Consider the following 18398-nt stretch of genomic DNA (forward strand, 5'->3'; position numbering starts at 1 on the left):
GTTTTGTGTTGATAATTATCTTTATAATAAGTGACCTCCTAGTTCCTTGAGAGATCGACCTCGTGATGAACTTACCCTTACTATAGGAACGGTTCATGCACTTGCGAGTATTAAAAAAGACACATCACCCTCAATTTGAACAATATAAATTCAAATTGCATAGGGTATTTGAGTCTTATATTATGTTTGGTTGAAATTCATACAATTTACAAAATTTATTTATAAATTTAAAATTTTTGTGCTTTGAATAAAATAAAAATTAATTTAAAATTTTATATAATCAAATTTGTATAAAACAATTATCGCTAAACTAAGTTTTAATTAAATATGTAGAATTTTAAAATGAATTTCATATTAGTAAGTCAATATATTCCATAATATTAAAAAATATATCTTTTAACTTTATCATTTATATTTTACTTTTTTTTCATATATTTTTCGTAAATGAAATAAATTATTTAACTGATTTCAACCAAATATAATATTAATGAATTTAAAAATGTTTAAAGTAGAAGTAATAAATTGTCTGGTGTTGGAATTGATATATTAATATGAAGGTTGAGAGTTTAATTTGTTTCTACATTTTCTTTTAAATATAAATAGATGTTTATGTGTAAAATTTGATCAAATAAATAACTATCAATGAATTAACATGCTACAATTTGACTTAATATAAAAATTCTAAAGGTAAATTGAGCCTTAATCTATCCTCAAGTTTAATCTTGATAGTCTGATTTTTCAAAATAAAAAAAGAATAAAGTAAGTCAAAAATGATAAATTCCATACTAAATAAGCTAAAAAAAAAAAAAAGAAAAAGAAGTTCAAGAATGGTTTTTGGTGAAATGCAATAAGTTTAGGGAGCAAATTGTATTTAATCCTTTCAACTTTACGCCATGCACGACGTAAGCCTAATATTTCTCGTCTTGTTTCTTTTTCTTTCGCTCTTTACAGTCTATCACTTCTTCCGCTTCCTCAATTTCTTGGTCTTATGCTTCCGCCGCCGGCGATCGCCTCTTAATCAGCCGGAAGCTTCCTCCACTGCCGATCGCTGCTTAAGCGTCCGGGGGTCTCTGCTCTCTGCTCGAGCTTTTCATTAAAGGTGAAAAAGCTTGAGTCTTTTGAAGTTTTGTTTCGAGTTCAATCTTGGAAATTTCTGGGTCTGCGGTGACATTTCTGATTAGAACAGCAAAAAGAAAATTGTCACTTCCTGAGCTTTAACTGAATTTTGAAACTAATGTACTGGGAAATATGTTCTTTCTTGCTGTCTGTTTAATATTTTTTTGTACTTCTCTAAAACTAGCCTGCAAACGTGAAAAAGTCTTGTGTGTGAATTTATGGTTAAATATAATGGATTTTGATTGTGATGGAAAGAAAATTACTGATCCTATATTCTTTTGTTATTTCTGTGTGGCAACTTTAACTCTGAGTCTTCTGTGATTCTGTGAGGTAAGCAAAGGAGCCTATAGTTGCGTGTAAGTTAATTTTATTTGTGTATTTGCATACCTCAGCTATATGGTGAACATCCTATTTCGAATTTATACCTTTTATGTTGCAGTAATTAGCAACAAATGAAAGAAATTTGTTTTATTTTCTGAATCTTTCAGATAGTTTCTTTGTCAAATATGACACGTCGGGTTCACATATTCGCAGTTTTGTATATTTTGTATATTCCAGTTGTTAAGCAGGAGCAATTGTGCATATCTGATGCTCTTTTCTCAATGAGTCTGTGCTGTGGTTCATATTGGAATGTACATTTATATCTACTAGAGTTTGATGTTTATATTTTGACCGGAATGGCTTTCATTGTTTTGTTATGCTTAATAATATGAATGCGATTACATTGTTCCATAATATTGGCAAATTGCACAACATCTAGTAGTGAAGTTGCAAGTGCTAGTTTTAGGAATTTCTGTTGCTGCAATTAGCAACTCAACTATTTTATATCTCAAGGGTTTATTACATAATGGGTTCTTTTCATTTCTACTATTTTATTTGTCAAGAGTTTATTGCATAATTTGTTCGCCTATACAGAAACTCTGCTGTATTTTGCATTCCAGTTGCTAAGTAGGTGCAATTGTGCTTAGCTAAAACATCTTACCGCATACGCTAAAGATGATGAACCCCCAAGATGATGAAGGAGATGTTTATCTTGATGAGTCTGATATCATCAATGATATCATTCTTGATGATGAAGATCTTACTGATGTTGTAGATGATGAAGGTACTGCTGTTTTTGTCGAGAAACATAGAAACGTATTTGAATATGTGCATTTTGACTACTCCCCTCTTTTTGCAAATCTTTTAATCGCTCTGGCTCTGGATCTAGCTCTACCTTTGAATATGATTGTATGATTATTTACCATTTCTTTTTAATAATATCTTTTGCATTTGCATCTAGGTTTTTTTTTCCATCTGTTTATTGGCTCAATTACTGTCCAATTGATTCTTGCAGATGATTCTAGTGACAATAATGATTCAATTGAGGCTGGTGATGGTATGTTCATTGTCATTATTCCTCTTCAATATTTCTTTAATTTCTTCACATAAATGATACCATAATTATATCATTTATATCCAATTGATATCTCAACTCAATAATTATAAAAAATGGTATTTTAAGTTAGGATGGTACCTTTATGTTTTTCGGCCATTTTGTGTTAATGTGTTAGTCAAATTCTTTCTTTAGCTTCCATATCATCAAGCTCATCTGTATATAATTAATCTCAATAAGTCTAAAAATTCTAGCCTCTCAAATGCAATTGCAAGGTATGAATTCAAGATAAAAGAGTTGAGAAAATCTTTAAGATCTAATTAGAATTAATTGTATAAAAAAAAAAAGGTGATGTGGTAGCTAGTGAGAGAATCTGGCTGACACATCATTATATAATAATCGAAAAGTATAATTTGATTCATTGATGGCGAGTTAGGGTACTATTTTTTATAATTATTAAGTTGAGATACCAAATAGATATAATAGCCAAAATTACAGAACGATTTATATATTTTACCCTTCTTCAGTTGAAGCCTGTTTACCATATATATGATTCCCCACATGTATTGTTTCAGGAATGCTGTTGGAGGGTGGTGATGATTCCGTGCATGTATTCAATAACCATGCTGGTAGGTATTCTTTAGATTTGAATCATGGTTTTCTTATAATGTATATTTTCTTTCTACCAATGTTTGCTGTTGATGCTTTGTTACTCACGGAGTAGTTTGTGCTCGCTCTATTAGATTGCCCCACAAAACCTTTTTTAGCATAAGTGGCAGTGAGTTGTCTCCTAATATAAATCTCTCTTCTTCCCCTTGTCGTTCCAGAAATAACAAACTATTAAATTGTGAATTTCTAGTCATAGATTTGTTCAGGTCATCTGATATACATGCCTTAATATTGTGGATTGTAGTGGAATATTATTGGTGTAAGTTTCAGTATTTCACTTCCAAGGGGGAAAATATGGCGCATATAAGGAATTAGAAGTGTTATCAGTTTTATTTTTCTCTCTCTTGTTCACAGGTGAGATTTACACAGTAGCTTGCAGCCCAACAGATGCTACATTAGTAGCAACTGGGGGTGGTGACAGTAAGGAAGGGCCAACTGGGAAGAAAGGATTCATTTGGAGGATTAGCCATGGAGATTGGACTGCTGAGCTTGCAGGTATCTGTACAAATCATTGAGGATACCTACCATAGAAGTCCTCAGCAAGGATGAGTTGGAAGTCATGTTTATTACTTCCTTTTTTATGGGTTTTCTAAAATCGTATTGCAGGTAAAAAAGAAGCTGTTTCTTGTTTATCCATTAGTCATGATGGACAGTTGCTTGCATCTGGAGGCCTTGATTCAACTGTTAATATTTGGGATATAAATGGAAATCAGAAGCATAAATTTGCATATGACGCTGCTGACGGGTTGAGTTTGATTTAAAAATTGACTGTTATTTCTGATCAAGTTCTTTTTTCTATAATTTATGTCTTGTTTTGAACTACTACTTTGCAATTGATGCAGTCGATCAGGTGGCATCCAAGAGGTCATCTAGTTTTGGCAGGTTCAACTGATTGTACTGCTGTGATGTGGAATGCCGACAATAATCAACTTATCAATACATTTTCAGGCCATGGTGGATCTGTGACTTGTGGTGGTTTTACTCCTGATGGTATCTGGCTTCAGTTGGTTTTGGTATACTCTTTAATTGCTGAGACATAGCCAAGTCTCTTCTCAAAATGTTCACTTCATTTTGGGTTCAGGTAAAATTGTAAGTACTGGGACAGAAGATGCAACTTTCAGAGTATGGAATCCAGTAACTTGTGAGGCTATACATGTAAGAGGCAAGTACTATTATCTGTTTCTTTGCAAACCTGATAGAGATTTTTCTTTTCTTTTTTCACTTATTTGCTCTGAGGATGGTTCAGCCAAGATTGTGAACATTACAACTGGGAAGGTCAGAGCTTCTTGATGTGTGTGTTTCCATGTTTCTCCAACAAATTTTAGCTTATAATATATACTAACTAGCTTCAGTGTTGCAATGGGCAGATTGTTAGCTCATTATCTGGTCACTCAGATTTCATTATAAGTGTTGAGTTTGCTCCAAGGTATAGTTTACTTGATAAATGAGTAGAACCTATAGGGAAACAGGAATATGCATCACTATGTGATGAGAAATAGGCATATGGCATTCCTAATTCAATTATTTACCGCATGCAGCATGCTATGGGCGGCAACAGGAGGCAGAGATAAGAAGCTGATTATCTGGGATCTACCCCAGTCATCACCTCGTTGCATATGCAATCATAAGGTCAGCTCAATTACTATTATGTTTACATTACTTCTTGTTGAAGTTTTTCTAGTGTAGTTAATTTCTTACACTGGTCCAACAGAAGAAGCTTCCATTCCTTGTGCCGCAGGGTATAGTAACATGCTTGAAATGGATCGGTGGATCCCGCTACGTGGCTACCGGTTGCAGCGATGGGAAAATCCGGATATGGGACAGTCGATTTGGAAGCTGCATAAGAACATTTTTGTGGGCATTCCCGTAGGATCGTGTCACCGTCTTTATCTTGTAATCAAGATTTTCTTGTTTCAGTTTCGTATGATGGTACTGCTAGAGTCTTCCAGATGGCAGAATTCAGATAAGACTATGAATTATATAAGGAGAATATTTAGTAAGAGTTGATCATTAAAACAAATATATATATGTTCAAAGCAGTAAGAAAAAAGGCACACAAAAGCGAGAAGCCTCAGACACTGCATAGGCAGAAAAGCCTGTGCAGGGTTACTCATCATAGGCTTCTAGGTAAAGGAGCAACAATTCCTGTAACAAGAAAAGGCCACTTCAACATTTCCTAAAGCAGAAAGGAACATTGCACATAGATTACAAGGCAGCCATTGTATAGATTAGGCTACCGTTGCAACTTTGTATATAAAAACTAGAATAATCAAATTGTAAGGATTAGAATCAATATTCATCATCTCAAAAATCAACATGGTATCAGAGCAGGTTTAACCTGTACTCATCATCTACCCAATCTTCTTCCCAACCTTCCAAAGCAATGTCTCAAAATGACAAATTAACCAACATTACATTAAAAGACAATTCCAACTACTTTGAATGGTCGAAATCAATGTATATTGGCCTCAGCGACAAACGATAGCTGGGTTTCATCACTGGAACCAAGCAGAAACCAAAACCAGAAAGGCCAAAGGCCCCAACAGAGGAAGAGTTAGAAAAAATGGAGGAGTGGCAAACGACAGACCATTTGGTCATGTCAATGATCACCAACACCATGGAGACATAAATTTCCCGACTCTGCATTCTAATGGAATCATCAAAGGCCATCTGGGAAAAAATGAAGGGACTATACGGCCATCAATATAACTTTGCCCACATATTCAGACTCAAACAAGAACTATCACAAAACACACAGGGAACAAAAGTTCCTCAGAATATGCAACAAAAATACTAACAAAATGGGAGGAGTTACAGAATTACCTTTCGCCGTCAAACAATCCAGAAGAAATACAAAAAAGAGCGGAGCAGGACCTCATATATACCTAACTAAGAGGACTGGACTCAAGCTACGAAGGCTTGAGGTTGCAGATCCTCCTGTCATCTGAGTTCCCCAGAATAGACTCTGTGATAGAAAACATCCAGCGCGAGGAAACAAGAAGGAGTAGCATGAACTCAGCCCTCGATGTCACAGACAACCGAGCCTACACCACTCGACGAGAGCAAGCCCGCCCGAGGGGAGGACCGAGCACCCTCGAGCGATGCGACCACTGCAAGAAGCAGGGCCACCATCGCGATGGCTGCTGGCACCTCCACCTTCAGCTAAGGCCATTTCGAGGGTGCAAGGGCTTTGGAGGCGTGAAGAAAGAAGGGAGATGAGAGAAGAGATTCGACGGACAAAGAAGAGAAAACCCTAATGAGGGAATGAACGTGACAAGCAACGAGACGAGGGTATATGATGGGGTAGGCTTAATTAGGAGTGGGTCGGGTGCTTATAACAGGTCTGAAGGTTACGAGCAAACCCGACCCGACTCCATGACCTGACCCGGCTTTGCAGCAACCCGACCCGACTCTGACCCATCTGACCCGACCTGAGTTCAAATCGGATCCAATCTTGACCTGACCCAACTCAGACCCGGACCTGACCCAGCAGTCTTACTCTAGCTAAATCAATTACTCTCTCAAATCCAAACACTGGTTCAACATCAACATCCCAATGGGTCAGGTTCGGTATTTAATTCATTTAATTTTGTACCAAAATATTTAAAAACATACCAAAATGATTAGGTTATTGATTCCGGTGCCTTTGATTACATGACATGGGACTCAATGAAATTGTAAAATTTCCATCCCGTTAAAAATCCTCAAATTAAAAAATCTCAGTCCTTTAGAAATTCTCAAAGACAGAAAAATTGAGTTAGGGCACATTCGAGTCTTTGGCTGCATTGCTTTTGTTCATCTTAAGAGACTTCACAAATTTGATAAAAGCTCCGCTAAAACCATATTTTTAGGATACTCTGTAGGGAAAAAGGAGTATAAATGCTATGATCCCCTCACACACAAAAATTATGTTTCCAGGGATATATCATTTCTAGAACATGATCCCTATTACAAGAAGCATGATCATCATAGTGCTACCCCCAACCACACTTATGGGCCATACACATTATTATTTCTGCATAACCCTGTTTTCTCTGATAACAGCAGTCCCAATCACGACAATCACCCAGAGGGGGAGCATCATCTTAATTTAAGGACAATTCCTTCGAGGGGAGAGAATGTCACAAGTAGCGAAGAAATCAAACCTCCTCAGGAAGAAATTGCCTTAAGAAGATCTACTTGAACAACCAGGCCTCCCATCAGGTTAAGGGATTATGTATCTCATAAGGTATCATATCCAATCTAACAATTCATTACTTATGATCGAATGTCACATTAATATCAACCCTATCTAGGAAACATCACGGCACACACAGAACCCACATCTTTCTATGACGCTAACACTAACCCAAAGTGGTGCAAGGCTATGGAGGAAGAACTTTATGCCCTAGAAAAGAATAACACTTGGAAAATTATTCCCCTACCACCAAACAAAAAAAAAACTGTAGGATGTAAATGGATGTACAAAATAAAATTTAATTGTGACAGATCAATCGAGAGATACAAGGCCAAATTAGTAGCCAAAGGGTTTACACAAACCTATAGCGTCGACTACCAGGAAACCCTTGCACCAGTAGCAAAAATGAACATTGTTCGCATTCTATTATCTGTTACTACTAACTTAGGATGGAGTCTGTTTCAAATGGACGTTAAAAATGCATTTCTCCAAGGGACTCTAGAAGAAGAAGTCTATATGACCCTTCCTCCAGGCCACAAGTTCACATCAAACTTGTCATTGGTATGTAAACTAAAAAAGGCAATCTATGGCCTAAATCAGTCTCCAAGAGCATGGTATGTCAAGCTAAGCCTTTTCCTTCTAAATATCAATTTCAATAAATATACTTCGGATTCCTCTATGTTTGTAAAACACAATCACACATGCACTATCATTATTCTAGTATACGTAGATGATATCATCATAACCAATAACGACAATGAAGAAACTGAAAAGGTTAAGCAAAAATTAAAAAGGGAATTTGACATCAAGGATCTAGGTCAGCTATCATACTTCCTTGGAATAGAATAGCCAAATCACATAAAGGCTTATTTCTATTTCAAAGAAAGTATGTACTCGACCTTTTAAAAGAAACTGAAAAACTAGGAGTTAAACCTACGAACACTCCAATGGAAACCAATGTCAAACTTAATTTAGAGGATGATGATCCATTAGATAACATAGGATATTATCAATGCTTAGTAGGAAAGTTGATTTATCTAACTGTCAATAGACCCGATATCTCCTACGTCGTGAGTATGGTAAGTTAGTTTATGCATGCACCTCGCACCAGTCATTTAAAGGCCATTGATAGAATACTTAGGTATCTCAAGGGAACCCCAGGACAAGGAATCTGGATGAACAAAAATAACTCTAACACTATAATTAGCTACTCTAATGCAGATTGGGCAGGAGGCAGTGACAGAAATCAATAATAGAATTTTGCACCTTCGTAGGAGGAAATTTAGTAACATGAAAAAGTAAAAAACAAAGCGTAGTGGCGAGATCAAGCGTAGAGGCAGAATATAGAGCCATGGCATCCATAGCAAGTGAACTCACTTGGATAAAACAAGTGCTCCTTGACATGAAAATAAATTGTAAAGGACCTATGCATATATACTGTGACAACCAGGCATCATGACATATTGCATTCAACCCATTGTTTCATGAACGTACCAAACACATTGAAGTGGATTGCCACTTCATCAGAGAAAAGGTAGAATTAGGCGAAATAGAAACACCATTTATCAAAAGCCATGATCAGCTGGCCGACATAGTTATGAAAGCTCTCAACAAAAATAGTCATCAAGCCATTCTCAGCAAGATGGGTTCCATCAACCTCTACGAACTTAACTTGAGGGGGAGTGTTGAAAGCAGTAAGAAGAAAGGCACACAAAAGAGAGAAGCCTCAGACACTGCACAGGCAGAAAAGCCTGTGCATGGTTACTCATCACAGGCTTCTAGGAAAGGGAGCAACCATCCCCGTGATAGGAAAAAACGACTTCAACCTTCCCTAAAGCAAAAAGAAACGCTGGACATAGATTACAAGGCAACTGTTGTATAGATTAGGCTACCATTGCAAGTTTATATATAAAAACTAGAACAATCAAATTGTAAAGATCAGAATCAATATACTCAGTAAATATACAATTCACCATCTCAAAAATCAACAATATAGCTTGATTAATTTATATTAATGAAAACTGTTTTCTGCTGACAAATGTAAGTATTTCTAATTCCTACTGTTATCTATGAATTTGTAGTTTTATGATTAACATCTACAATTTTTACTGATAAATTTTATTTACATCAATTAAATTTTTGTAAAGTAAAAAATATAAAATATATATTAAAATATGAAATTTCCGCTAAAAAGAAGATCGAATGAAATTCTTTTTAACTGTACATACTTGCCATGTTAGCCTAATAGAACGGGTGTTAATTTCAAACTCTATTTCTATTAAAAAAAAATGAATTTTATATATATTTGGATAAAACCAATTTAGAGGCTAGTCCGTTTCTTAACACAAAAATGCAATCTTTTTTCTAAATTTTACTGTCTCAGTAGTTCAAACTTCTACTTGCTATTCTTTCCTATCTGTTTTTGCATTTCTATTTGATTATATGCCTTTAAAGCTTTTGAGCAAGGGAAAAAAGAAAAAGAAGACACATAACATGGAGCTTGCCCTTGCTTGCTTGAGCCATTGTTTGCACAACAACTGGCTGCCACTGCCAGCTCTGGAGGAATATAGTAGTGGGTTAAGTTGCTTATCTGGAACTTAACAAAGATGCCAGCCAACCCCCCCATTAGCCTTTGACTTGCCTCTTTGAGTCCTCATCACTCATCACTCATCACTCATCACTCATTACTCATCTCAATCTCCAACCTGGGTTTTCTTTAGCTAATTAAGCTTTCTTGGACAACTCCACACCAGAAAAATTAAAATTTAATGCCATAACTTGCAATTGCTTGCTATCCAAACAATTTTGTATTTGCCATTTTACAGGACAAAAGGATGGGTCAAAATCAAACTAGATTGTTGTCTTTAACCCTATTAAATTGCTCAAAAAACACTATCCTCTTGCCTTAGTCCAATTATTGGATTTTAAGTTTTCTTTTTTCTAAAAATTCTTTTTTTTGGGTGTTTTATTAAACAAATGATTGGATTTGGGGGTCAGTTTTTTCAAAACCTTGATAATTGTCCTTATTATTTCTTTCACACTATTAGTTAAGACTCTTAAGAAGTTTAAGATTTCTTTATTTGGTACTTCAATAAAGTATTCCATCAGAATATGCCAATTTATATTTTTGTTTTGGTAACTGGCCAAGGTCTTAGTTGTATTCTACCTTTTTCCTTAATTTGCTCCCATTCAAACTTTTCTTGTATATTAAAAAAAATAAAAAAAAAAATTATACAAATTAAGTAAATATTAATTATCTAATAACTAATTTCCGATAACTGATTTTAACTGATCTTAAATCGTAATTAGTATTAGTGAGTTACAAATTGTTGTTAGTTTATGCATAAAAATAATAACTAATTTTTGTTAATTTTATGAAAAATAAGAAATGTTCAAAATTTAAAAAATATATGGAAGTCGTATTTGTTAATTAAAGTAATATATGAATTTTATTTTTTCTTTTTAAAGAAAAAGTGGACCTACCAAATAGGTTATGAGCCACCAACCCCATAATTCCCAACTATGTCCCCATTCACAGCTAGATTGCCTGCTGTATATAAACCTCTTCAAACACAAAAAAGCTCCCGCTCTCTCTCCAGAATTAAAACGTACAAACAAACGAACGAACGGCGCCGTTTTTCACATGTCAAATTCTCACGAATCACGGCTGCCGGAACTGCCGCAGCCGCGGCTGCTCCGCCCGCTGTACAAGCAGATGTCGTGGTCTCCAGACACAGAGAGAGAAGAGAATTGGCTTCGAAGAAAATCAAAGAACAGCAACCGGCGTAACAAGAGTGTTACGGCTGACGATCTTGAGGAGCTAAAAGGATGTATTGAATTAGGATTCGGATTTGGACATGAAGATAACGATTTGGATCCGAAGCTGTTTGATGCTTTGCCTGCGTTAGGATTTTATTGTGCTGTTAATAAACACTATAGTAACAGTTTGTCCAGATCATCATCTTCTTCGTCGATTTTATCTGATATTGATACTGCTGCAACTAGCAGCGCTTCTTCTTCTTCCTCCTCTTCTTCTATAGTCGATCCAGGTATATATTTTAATAGTTTGATTTGATTTTCTTTTTTTTTTTTGAAATTTGAAATTTGAAATTTAAATTTGATTAATTATTTAATTATGACAATAAGGTGATGAACCGGAGATGGTAAAGATGAAATTGAAGCAGTGGGCTGTGGTTGTTGCTTGTTCGGTTCGGCAAAATTCAGGAAAATCAGATTAAAATCTTCTTCTTCTTCTTCTCTCATATATAGATTTAATTAATTAATTAATTAACTTGTTATTTCAGTGTAATATACATAACCATGCATTAATTCATTTAGTATTATTTTTACTTTGTTTTAAAGAATTAGAGATTCAGAAACAATTAATTGTTTTCTTTTTCAATTGATATTATTTGAATTTAGTTTTCTAGAATTATCTGTCTCCTATATTTTGACACAGCACAATGATCACGAGTCGCCATTATGCAGAAATTTGAATAATTGATTCCTTTTCTTTTTTCTTTTCCTGCAACAAAACCATTGCTTATTGTCCATTAAAATAATTAAATAACCTGTTGCAAGGAGAAGTATTCTAGCCAGCTAAGTTGAGACATCAATGATGTGTCATTTTGAAAAGGTAAGGAAACCCTTTTAATTTTTTCAATTTAATTTAATGTTAGTCATCTTGTTCTTTATATGATGTTTTCTTAGGATAACGAAGAAAAAGAAAATCTCAATCTATGTACTCTGCACAGTTTATAGATAGTTAGTGGACTGGGAGCAAATAAGATGAGAAGTGCTTCTAAATCATTCATGGCCAATTGAACCTTTTGTTAGCAACAAAATAAAATCAATAGTTTGCTTGTACATATGGTTGTATTATTGAAATATCAGAAGTCGCTTGTAAATGCTAAGAAATCAAATAAAATTTAGATTTCACTGGGAACAGTAATTATCGAATTTCGATGATTTAATTGTGCTGCGATTTAATTTGCTACAAATCACGCTAATCTCATAATTTATTTTTGGCTAATTTTTGTAAAAAAAAATGGATAAATGGAGATGGAATCAAGCCGAGTCAAAATAATTTTATTTTTAAACTCAATTTGAATATAAAGCTTAAAAGGAAAACTTGAGTGAGTGAAATATTTAAAATATCTAACTTTGAGTTTGTGTTGATTGCATTGTTTTATATGAAAGGAAAATATTTTGGTTGGAATTCGTTAAAGAATTTATTTTATTTGAAAAAAATGTAAAAAGATAAAGTAAAATAAAAATTATATAATATAAAATTAATTTAAATTTTTTATCTATTTTATTATAATTTAGTTTAATTATAACTAATGTCACATAAATTTAATTATATATAATTTTAAATTAATTTTTATTTTATTAAAATACGTAAAATAAATTTTATTTATTTAGAATGTTGAATTCAATTGAGTCCAATAATTATTGGAAAACATGCTAGCAATAAGAACAGATTATGGGCTATGAATGCGAGGAGTCTTTCCAATTTTGAGTTTGCTTTTGATGACCATAAATTATAAATATTTATGGTAAAAACTCATAAATATTTCAAATTTCTTCATTACAATAAAAATAGTAAAATTAATAAATATTCCAATTAAAATAGTTAGAGCTCTAATCATATTACAATATTTTTGCTCAAATATGTTTAAATTTAGCTTGGTAAATTTCAAATTTTATTGTTATTCTCAAAGTAGTTTTAAGCCTTTAACAAACCTTTCTGATATATTTTATTTAGCATGTTTTTAGTTAGACTATGAATTTCGTTTGTTAAGTCGTTTTGTATTTAGGTAGAGCTCTTGAAACTTACTACTTTTTATATTAAATTAAAAGCTTATATCGATTAATTGAGTTAAATTATTTTTGATGCTTAAGTAAAAAGCTGATTTTTTATTTAAACTTTTTAACATATTATCTGCTAGATAGATCTGACAATTCGTAGAGTTATTAAATTAATCTCGTAACTTTAGATATATATTTAAAATTTTATATTTTAAACAATTAATTTAAAATTAAAATTAAATATAATAAAATTGAAAAGAAAAAACTGTCACATATTAGTTTTATCACCTAGCTAGTCAGATGATTGTTTGTTTAGAGTTTAGGCAGCCTTGGAAAGAAGGAAACGGCCAAAAACAATTCCAAACCTAACAAATTTAGAAGGGACAAAGGGTCAATTTGCTCCCTTCATATAATATCACAAACATTCAATTTAAATTCTTTTTGATAAATAGCTTTCTGGATTTTTATTAACAAATTAGATATATTTAATTAAAATTTTTGTAATAAAAATCTCTTGGACTTATGTATAAGAGTAAAATATATTTAATTTAAAAAATAATTTATATTTCATTAATTTATTGATACAATATTTAGTAACGTGTTATATTAAAGCATATTCAGTAAAATTTAAAATTCAAATTAATTAACATAAAAAATGACATGTTATAGACCTATTTATTATAAAAGTTAAAATTTAACTTATTTAATCTTTAAGAATATAAAATTTGACTTATTTAATATTTGTTATTTTTGAATCAATTAAATCTAAATTTTAAATTTTATCAAATATATATTTATATAACGCGTTCTTAGTTATTATACCAGTAAATTAATAAAATAAATATTTATTTTTAATATTTATATTTCAATTAAAATCTAAAAGCTAATATTATTTTAAAAAATTTAAATTAAATATATTTCTTTAGACACAAATTTAGATGACTGTTTATTAAAAAATTTATATATATTTAATATTTAGATATAAATTCACAAAAACTATTTAAATTAATGTATTCGAATCTTAAAGATAAATTAGGGAAAGCTACCACCAATGGTCAAAAATTGGTGGCATCCATCCAGTGGTCTGTGACAGAATATACCATACACTTTTCGACCTTTTAATGAATTGGTACGAGTACTACGATTGGATTAGATTTTCTTTTTTTAATTATAAATCCGACCAAAAAAAACCCAAAATATCTGGCTGACATTGCCCAAAGATATTATCATCCTAGTGCTTACGTGTCACTCCGCTGATGTTATTTACACGTGTAAAAAGTGTTGCCATGTGGATCCCTTTATTGCCCCCAAAACCTTAACAGTTAATGCCCTCCAAAAACACCGCCTCCTCTCTCTCTCTCTCTTCTGAATTCTCTCCGAAATTAAAACACGAAAACGATAATAGCGTGTTTGTCCGATCAGTTAACGGAAGCCAATTTTAATGGAGGAGATGGAGATGGAGATGGAGAATGAGAATCTCGTGCGGAATATTCCGTCTGTTTTAACGGATCACCAGCTGACGGCTGGTGGTGCTGCCTGCGTTAGTCAAAAGTTGACACGTAGCTGCTCTGATTCTTCTGCCATTACCGTCGATAGTTTTAAGGATTTGGTGAGGTTTTGTTTTGTTTTAATATTTCTTCGTGTTGTTGTTGTTGTTTATTATCAACTTAATATCTGTTTGGTTTGGTTTGGTTTTATTTTATTTTATTTCAATCATCAATTAATTTTAATAATTAAGTTCTTGGTTCTGTTTAGGTTTGAGAAATGTTATGGAATTATTGGTGCTATGATTAGTTACGACGACCTTTCTTTTTCTTTTTCTTCTTTTCTGTATTATAATAGATTTATATTATATGCTTAATCTTTTGAGATTTACATGTGGTTCTTTTGCATGATGGAGTGAAATTGATGTTTATGTAAGCAGTTTGGAAGATAAAGATTTGTTATTGTAATTTTTGATGTTAAATTAGATAAATATTCTTATATGTTTTATAGTCTAAAGATTATAAGTAATGCAAATAATATCTTCTTTTTTTTTTTTTTAAGAAAGGGCGAATAATATCTTTAAGTGAGTACTTTTCTTTAGTCAAGTAGATGCTTTCAGTACTTTCTATAGTTCGAAGTCCTAGAAGAAATTGGACTGGAGAATTGTTAAGCGTTCACGTTCTTGGTTTGCATTAATTCGTTTCTTTTTTCGACTTGTAAGATTTTCTTCAGATATTTATGATTTTCCATATGCATAAATGTGTCAGAAACTAGGGTATGTAACAGATTACAAGGGCATAGATGATCTCAGAGTGGGAAGACCTTTGCTACTGTCTATGTTAAAGCAGTGATGTGTAAATGAGAGTGCAACTTGCAAGTTCATTAATTTCACTTTTGTTCCTACAACTACCTCTCTTTTCATCAAGTTATCCAGTGCAAAATCATGGATTCTTTGATTGTCTTATGATTTTCTATTTATTACCCTCATGAGTCCTTAACACTTTTTTGATATTTTTATGGCAGGGTCCATCTACAGTGTGGACAGATGAGAAGCATAGCTTATATATTGATTCATTAGAAGCTGCATTTGTTAATCAGTTGCATCATTCCATTGCTTTGCGTGGTAGCTTGCAAGAGATTTTACTGGGGCCATACTCATCCAGGGCTCTGCCAAAAAATAGTCGCAATTCTTCACACAAGGTTAGGGAGCCCCTCCTCTCTCTTCCCTTCATAGATAGGTATGCATGTGTGTGCTTTAGGAAGGTAACCATAAAAAGGCTTGATCTCTGGGGAAACTGCACGTTGGAGCAGGTGGCCAGTCATGAGACTCGTGATTTTTTAAACTGGCATCTCAAGTTTCTCCTGCCCTTCCTATTTGTACCCTTCGCCCTCCAAAAATAAAAGAAAGAGAGAGAGAGAGAGAGAGAGAGAGAGATAAAGGCCCAAACTTGCTCTTACCTTTGTATATATTCTTTTTTAATAATTTTTCACTTGCTTCAGGAGGTTATATCTGTTGTTTGTTTCTCCTTGGTTATATTCCAGTTAATGGTTCTACGAGATGGCTCCTGGCAGAATATCAACTCCAGAAGAAATAAGCCTTTGTTGGAAAGCACAGCCGATTCTCATTATATTCAGGAAATTCCTTGCACAAGCCATTTTTCATCTGCAGGCAAGCGGCGGATTGTGGCATGTCATGATCTACATCATGGTGGACTCTGTAGTGAAAGGATTCATGCAGCAGGAAACTCTCCTGTCTCCTGTGGATTGGCAAGAAGCTCAGGACAACACCCTGCATGTAGTCTGTGCTACTGTAATTCAGATGGCATTGCTTTAGGTATATCCCTCTGTCCTGGAAGTTCTCCATCGCATGCATTTTTTTTAATTACCTGGAGGCAAATGCTTACAACCATTAATTCCTTCTGAAAATTGTCTCCCTGGCTTGGTATCTCTCTATTATGAATAAAAATGTGATGTTCCTTCTCTCTCTGGTGCTGTTTCTTGCACGGACAGACAAGTACATGTACAAGTGTTATTCCTTATATATATATTATTCAGGCTACATGTAATTTACCGCTTATACTGTTGACAGGATAGTTTTATGTTTCTCATTGTTATCTTGATCTTTAGCCTGTACCCTGGCACAAATGAAGTTTTATCGATAAAGCTTTATGACTACTGAAGGCTTGTTCTCATCCTATTATTCTTGTCATTGTGAGGAGTAAAAGAATTAATAGCAGCGCAGTTGCTTCTCTTGCTTTCTCCTTGAACTCTTCTATAGAGTTCTGGTACAGTGCAATGCTACTATAAGTTATGGAAACTATAATAGTGACACAAATTACACAACCCAACCCATGGAGTAAAACCATCTGGCATAATACGAGATCACTTTTATCCGTGTAGATTGAGATACATGAAAACCTTAAGAACATATGGTTATTGCAGTTATTCCCCTAGCTTCAGCGGGTTCAATTTATTCCTATTTCTTGTTTTCTGGGGTCGTCTTTAAAATGTCTCTTTGATTAACATCTTTGGTGTACTGCAGAGGTTTCAGATCAGAACTTTGTAGATGATGACGGAGGAGAAAAGTCAAGCTGCATGGCCACAGTGAAAAAGTTGAAGATAGTTGGAACTGATGCTTCAAGTTATGATAAAGTAATATGCCGAATCGTACCTGTATACATCTGCTTAATTTTGATGTCAAGACATGAGAGTCTGAATTGGGGTGGAGAGTTTCACTTCTTACAAACTTCTTTCTTATATTGTTTCAGATTGTACCATTGAGGAATTCTAATATCAGTGAAGTATCAACTGCCAGTCAAGCTTGCCGTGAAAGAGAAGAAGAGGTGCATCAAGAACTGCTGTCAGAAAACCCTGATACTTTTGTCTATCCAAAATCAGATCTCCATTATTTCTTAAGAGAAAGCTAAGTTGGAAATCTTAGACTCTAATGCACCAAAAGGGGGCGATATGGTAAGTCCTTTATGTTGCCCGCTTAAATATTCATTTCGAAAGATGCAATGAGCAAGAGTTTGTATGGAAATCCTGTTGAAGATGATTTTTGCTGACAACTACTAATGATGCAGGACTCCTTCTCTCTTTTATTTTTTGGAAATTTTTTTAGGTATATGAAAAATTTGTATCTTCTGTATAATAGCAGGCCGATTAATTACAATATCAGTTTCTCTCTTATTTTGTTCTTTTTTTTTTTTCTTTTCTTGCTCTACCCAGTTTTGTACATAGAAATAGATTGATAAAACATTGATCCTTTTCTTTTCTTGATTTAGAAAATGATGAAGTTATAATTCATGGGTAATATGTTATATATTTTGGAGTTGCAGTATCAGCCTCCTTGCATTTCTGCCAAGTTCACTATTTTGTCCAAGGGTTTGTAAATTTCTAATTCAGGTCTGATTTAGGGGTAAGAAATCTGTGGATTAATTTGATGTTTTATATTGTCAGGAGGTTAAAACTTGACTAACATTGATATTGCTTTTTGGAAGTACCATTGCTACAACATCTTTTTTAAGGCCGTTTTAGCATGTATGTGATTCAGTTTCCTTTTTTTTTTTTTCATTACATATTATTTTTACCCTTTCTAAGCCTAATTTTCAAAAAATATAATTTAGTCTATTTCTTCTAAATATTAAGTTCTAAAAACTCAGGTCTAGAAAAAAAAAATAAAAAAAAAAATGTCAAACCAGCTCTAAATAAATGATGGCTTCAAAAATGAAAATGTGATATGATATATTTTTAATTTTTACAAGT

General features: G+C 33.5%; 2 protein-coding genes and 1 pseudogene across 3 annotated transcripts; all 3 read left to right on the forward strand.

The window, feature by feature from the left end:
- Window positions 1-565: 565 nt before the first annotated feature.
- On the forward strand, window positions 566-5160 carry LOC8275296 (annotated as a pseudogene).
- Window positions 5161-10892: 5732 nt separating this feature from the next.
- On the forward strand, window positions 10893-11739 carry LOC8275297 (zinc finger CCHC domain-containing protein 10). The gene is made up of 2 exons (XM_002518714.4): window positions 10893-11386; window positions 11484-11739. Exons 1-2 carry the CDS (start codon window positions 10981-10983, stop codon window positions 11573-11575), a joined length of 498 nt encoding a protein of 165 aa, XP_002518760.1. The 5' UTR covers window positions 10893-10980; the 3' UTR covers window positions 11576-11739.
- Window positions 11740-14460: 2721 nt separating this feature from the next.
- LOC8275298 (cold-regulated protein 27) lies at window positions 14461-17946 on the forward strand. 2 transcript variants are annotated; one of them, XM_048376128.1, is made up of 6 exons: window positions 14461-14757; window positions 15657-15833; window positions 16176-16467; window positions 17176-17285; window positions 17402-17603; window positions 17717-17946. In XM_048376128.1, the coding sequence occupies exons 1-5, from the start codon at window positions 14590-14592 to the stop codon at window positions 17558-17560; spliced, it is 906 nt and encodes a 301-aa protein (XP_048232085.1). In that variant the 5' UTR covers window positions 14461-14589; the 3' UTR covers window positions 17561-17603; window positions 17717-17946. The 2 variants fall into 2 exon arrangements, with proteins under 2 accessions (XP_048232085.1, XP_002518761.2); XM_002518715.4 differs by having other exon boundaries at window positions 17402-17946.
- Window positions 17947-18398: the final 452 nt, after the last annotated feature.

This window comes from Ricinus communis, chromosome 6 (genome assembly GCF_019578655.1).
Source record: "Ricinus communis isolate WT05 ecotype wild-type chromosome 6, ASM1957865v1, whole genome shotgun sequence".
Classification (NCBI taxonomy): Eukaryota; Viridiplantae; Streptophyta; class Magnoliopsida; order Malpighiales; family Euphorbiaceae; genus Ricinus; species Ricinus communis.

What these genes read in the sequence shown, in the direction of transcription:
- LOC8275298 (XM_002518715.4), top strand. Translation starts at nt 14,590, where the DNA reads ATGGAGGAGATGGAGATGGAGATGGAGAATGAGAATCTCGTGCGGAAT. An exon ending in TCGATAGTTTTAAGGATTTG is followed by an intron (nt 14,758 to 15,656) that starts GTGAGGTTTTGT and finishes TTTTTATGGCAG; the next exon opens with GGTCCATCTACAGTGTGGAC. An exon ending in ATGCTTCAAGTTATGATAAA is followed by an intron (nt 17,286 to 17,401) that starts GTAATATGCCGA and finishes ATATTGTTTCAG; the next exon opens with ATTGTACCATTGAGGAATTC.
- LOC8275297 (XM_002518714.4), top strand. Translation starts at nt 10,981, where the DNA reads ATGTCAAATTCTCACGAATCACGGCTGCCGGAACTGCCGCAGCCGCGG. An exon ending in TTCTTCTATAGTCGATCCAG is followed by an intron (nt 11,387 to 11,483) that starts GTATATATTTTA and finishes TATGACAATAAG; the next exon opens with GTGATGAACCGGAGATGGTA.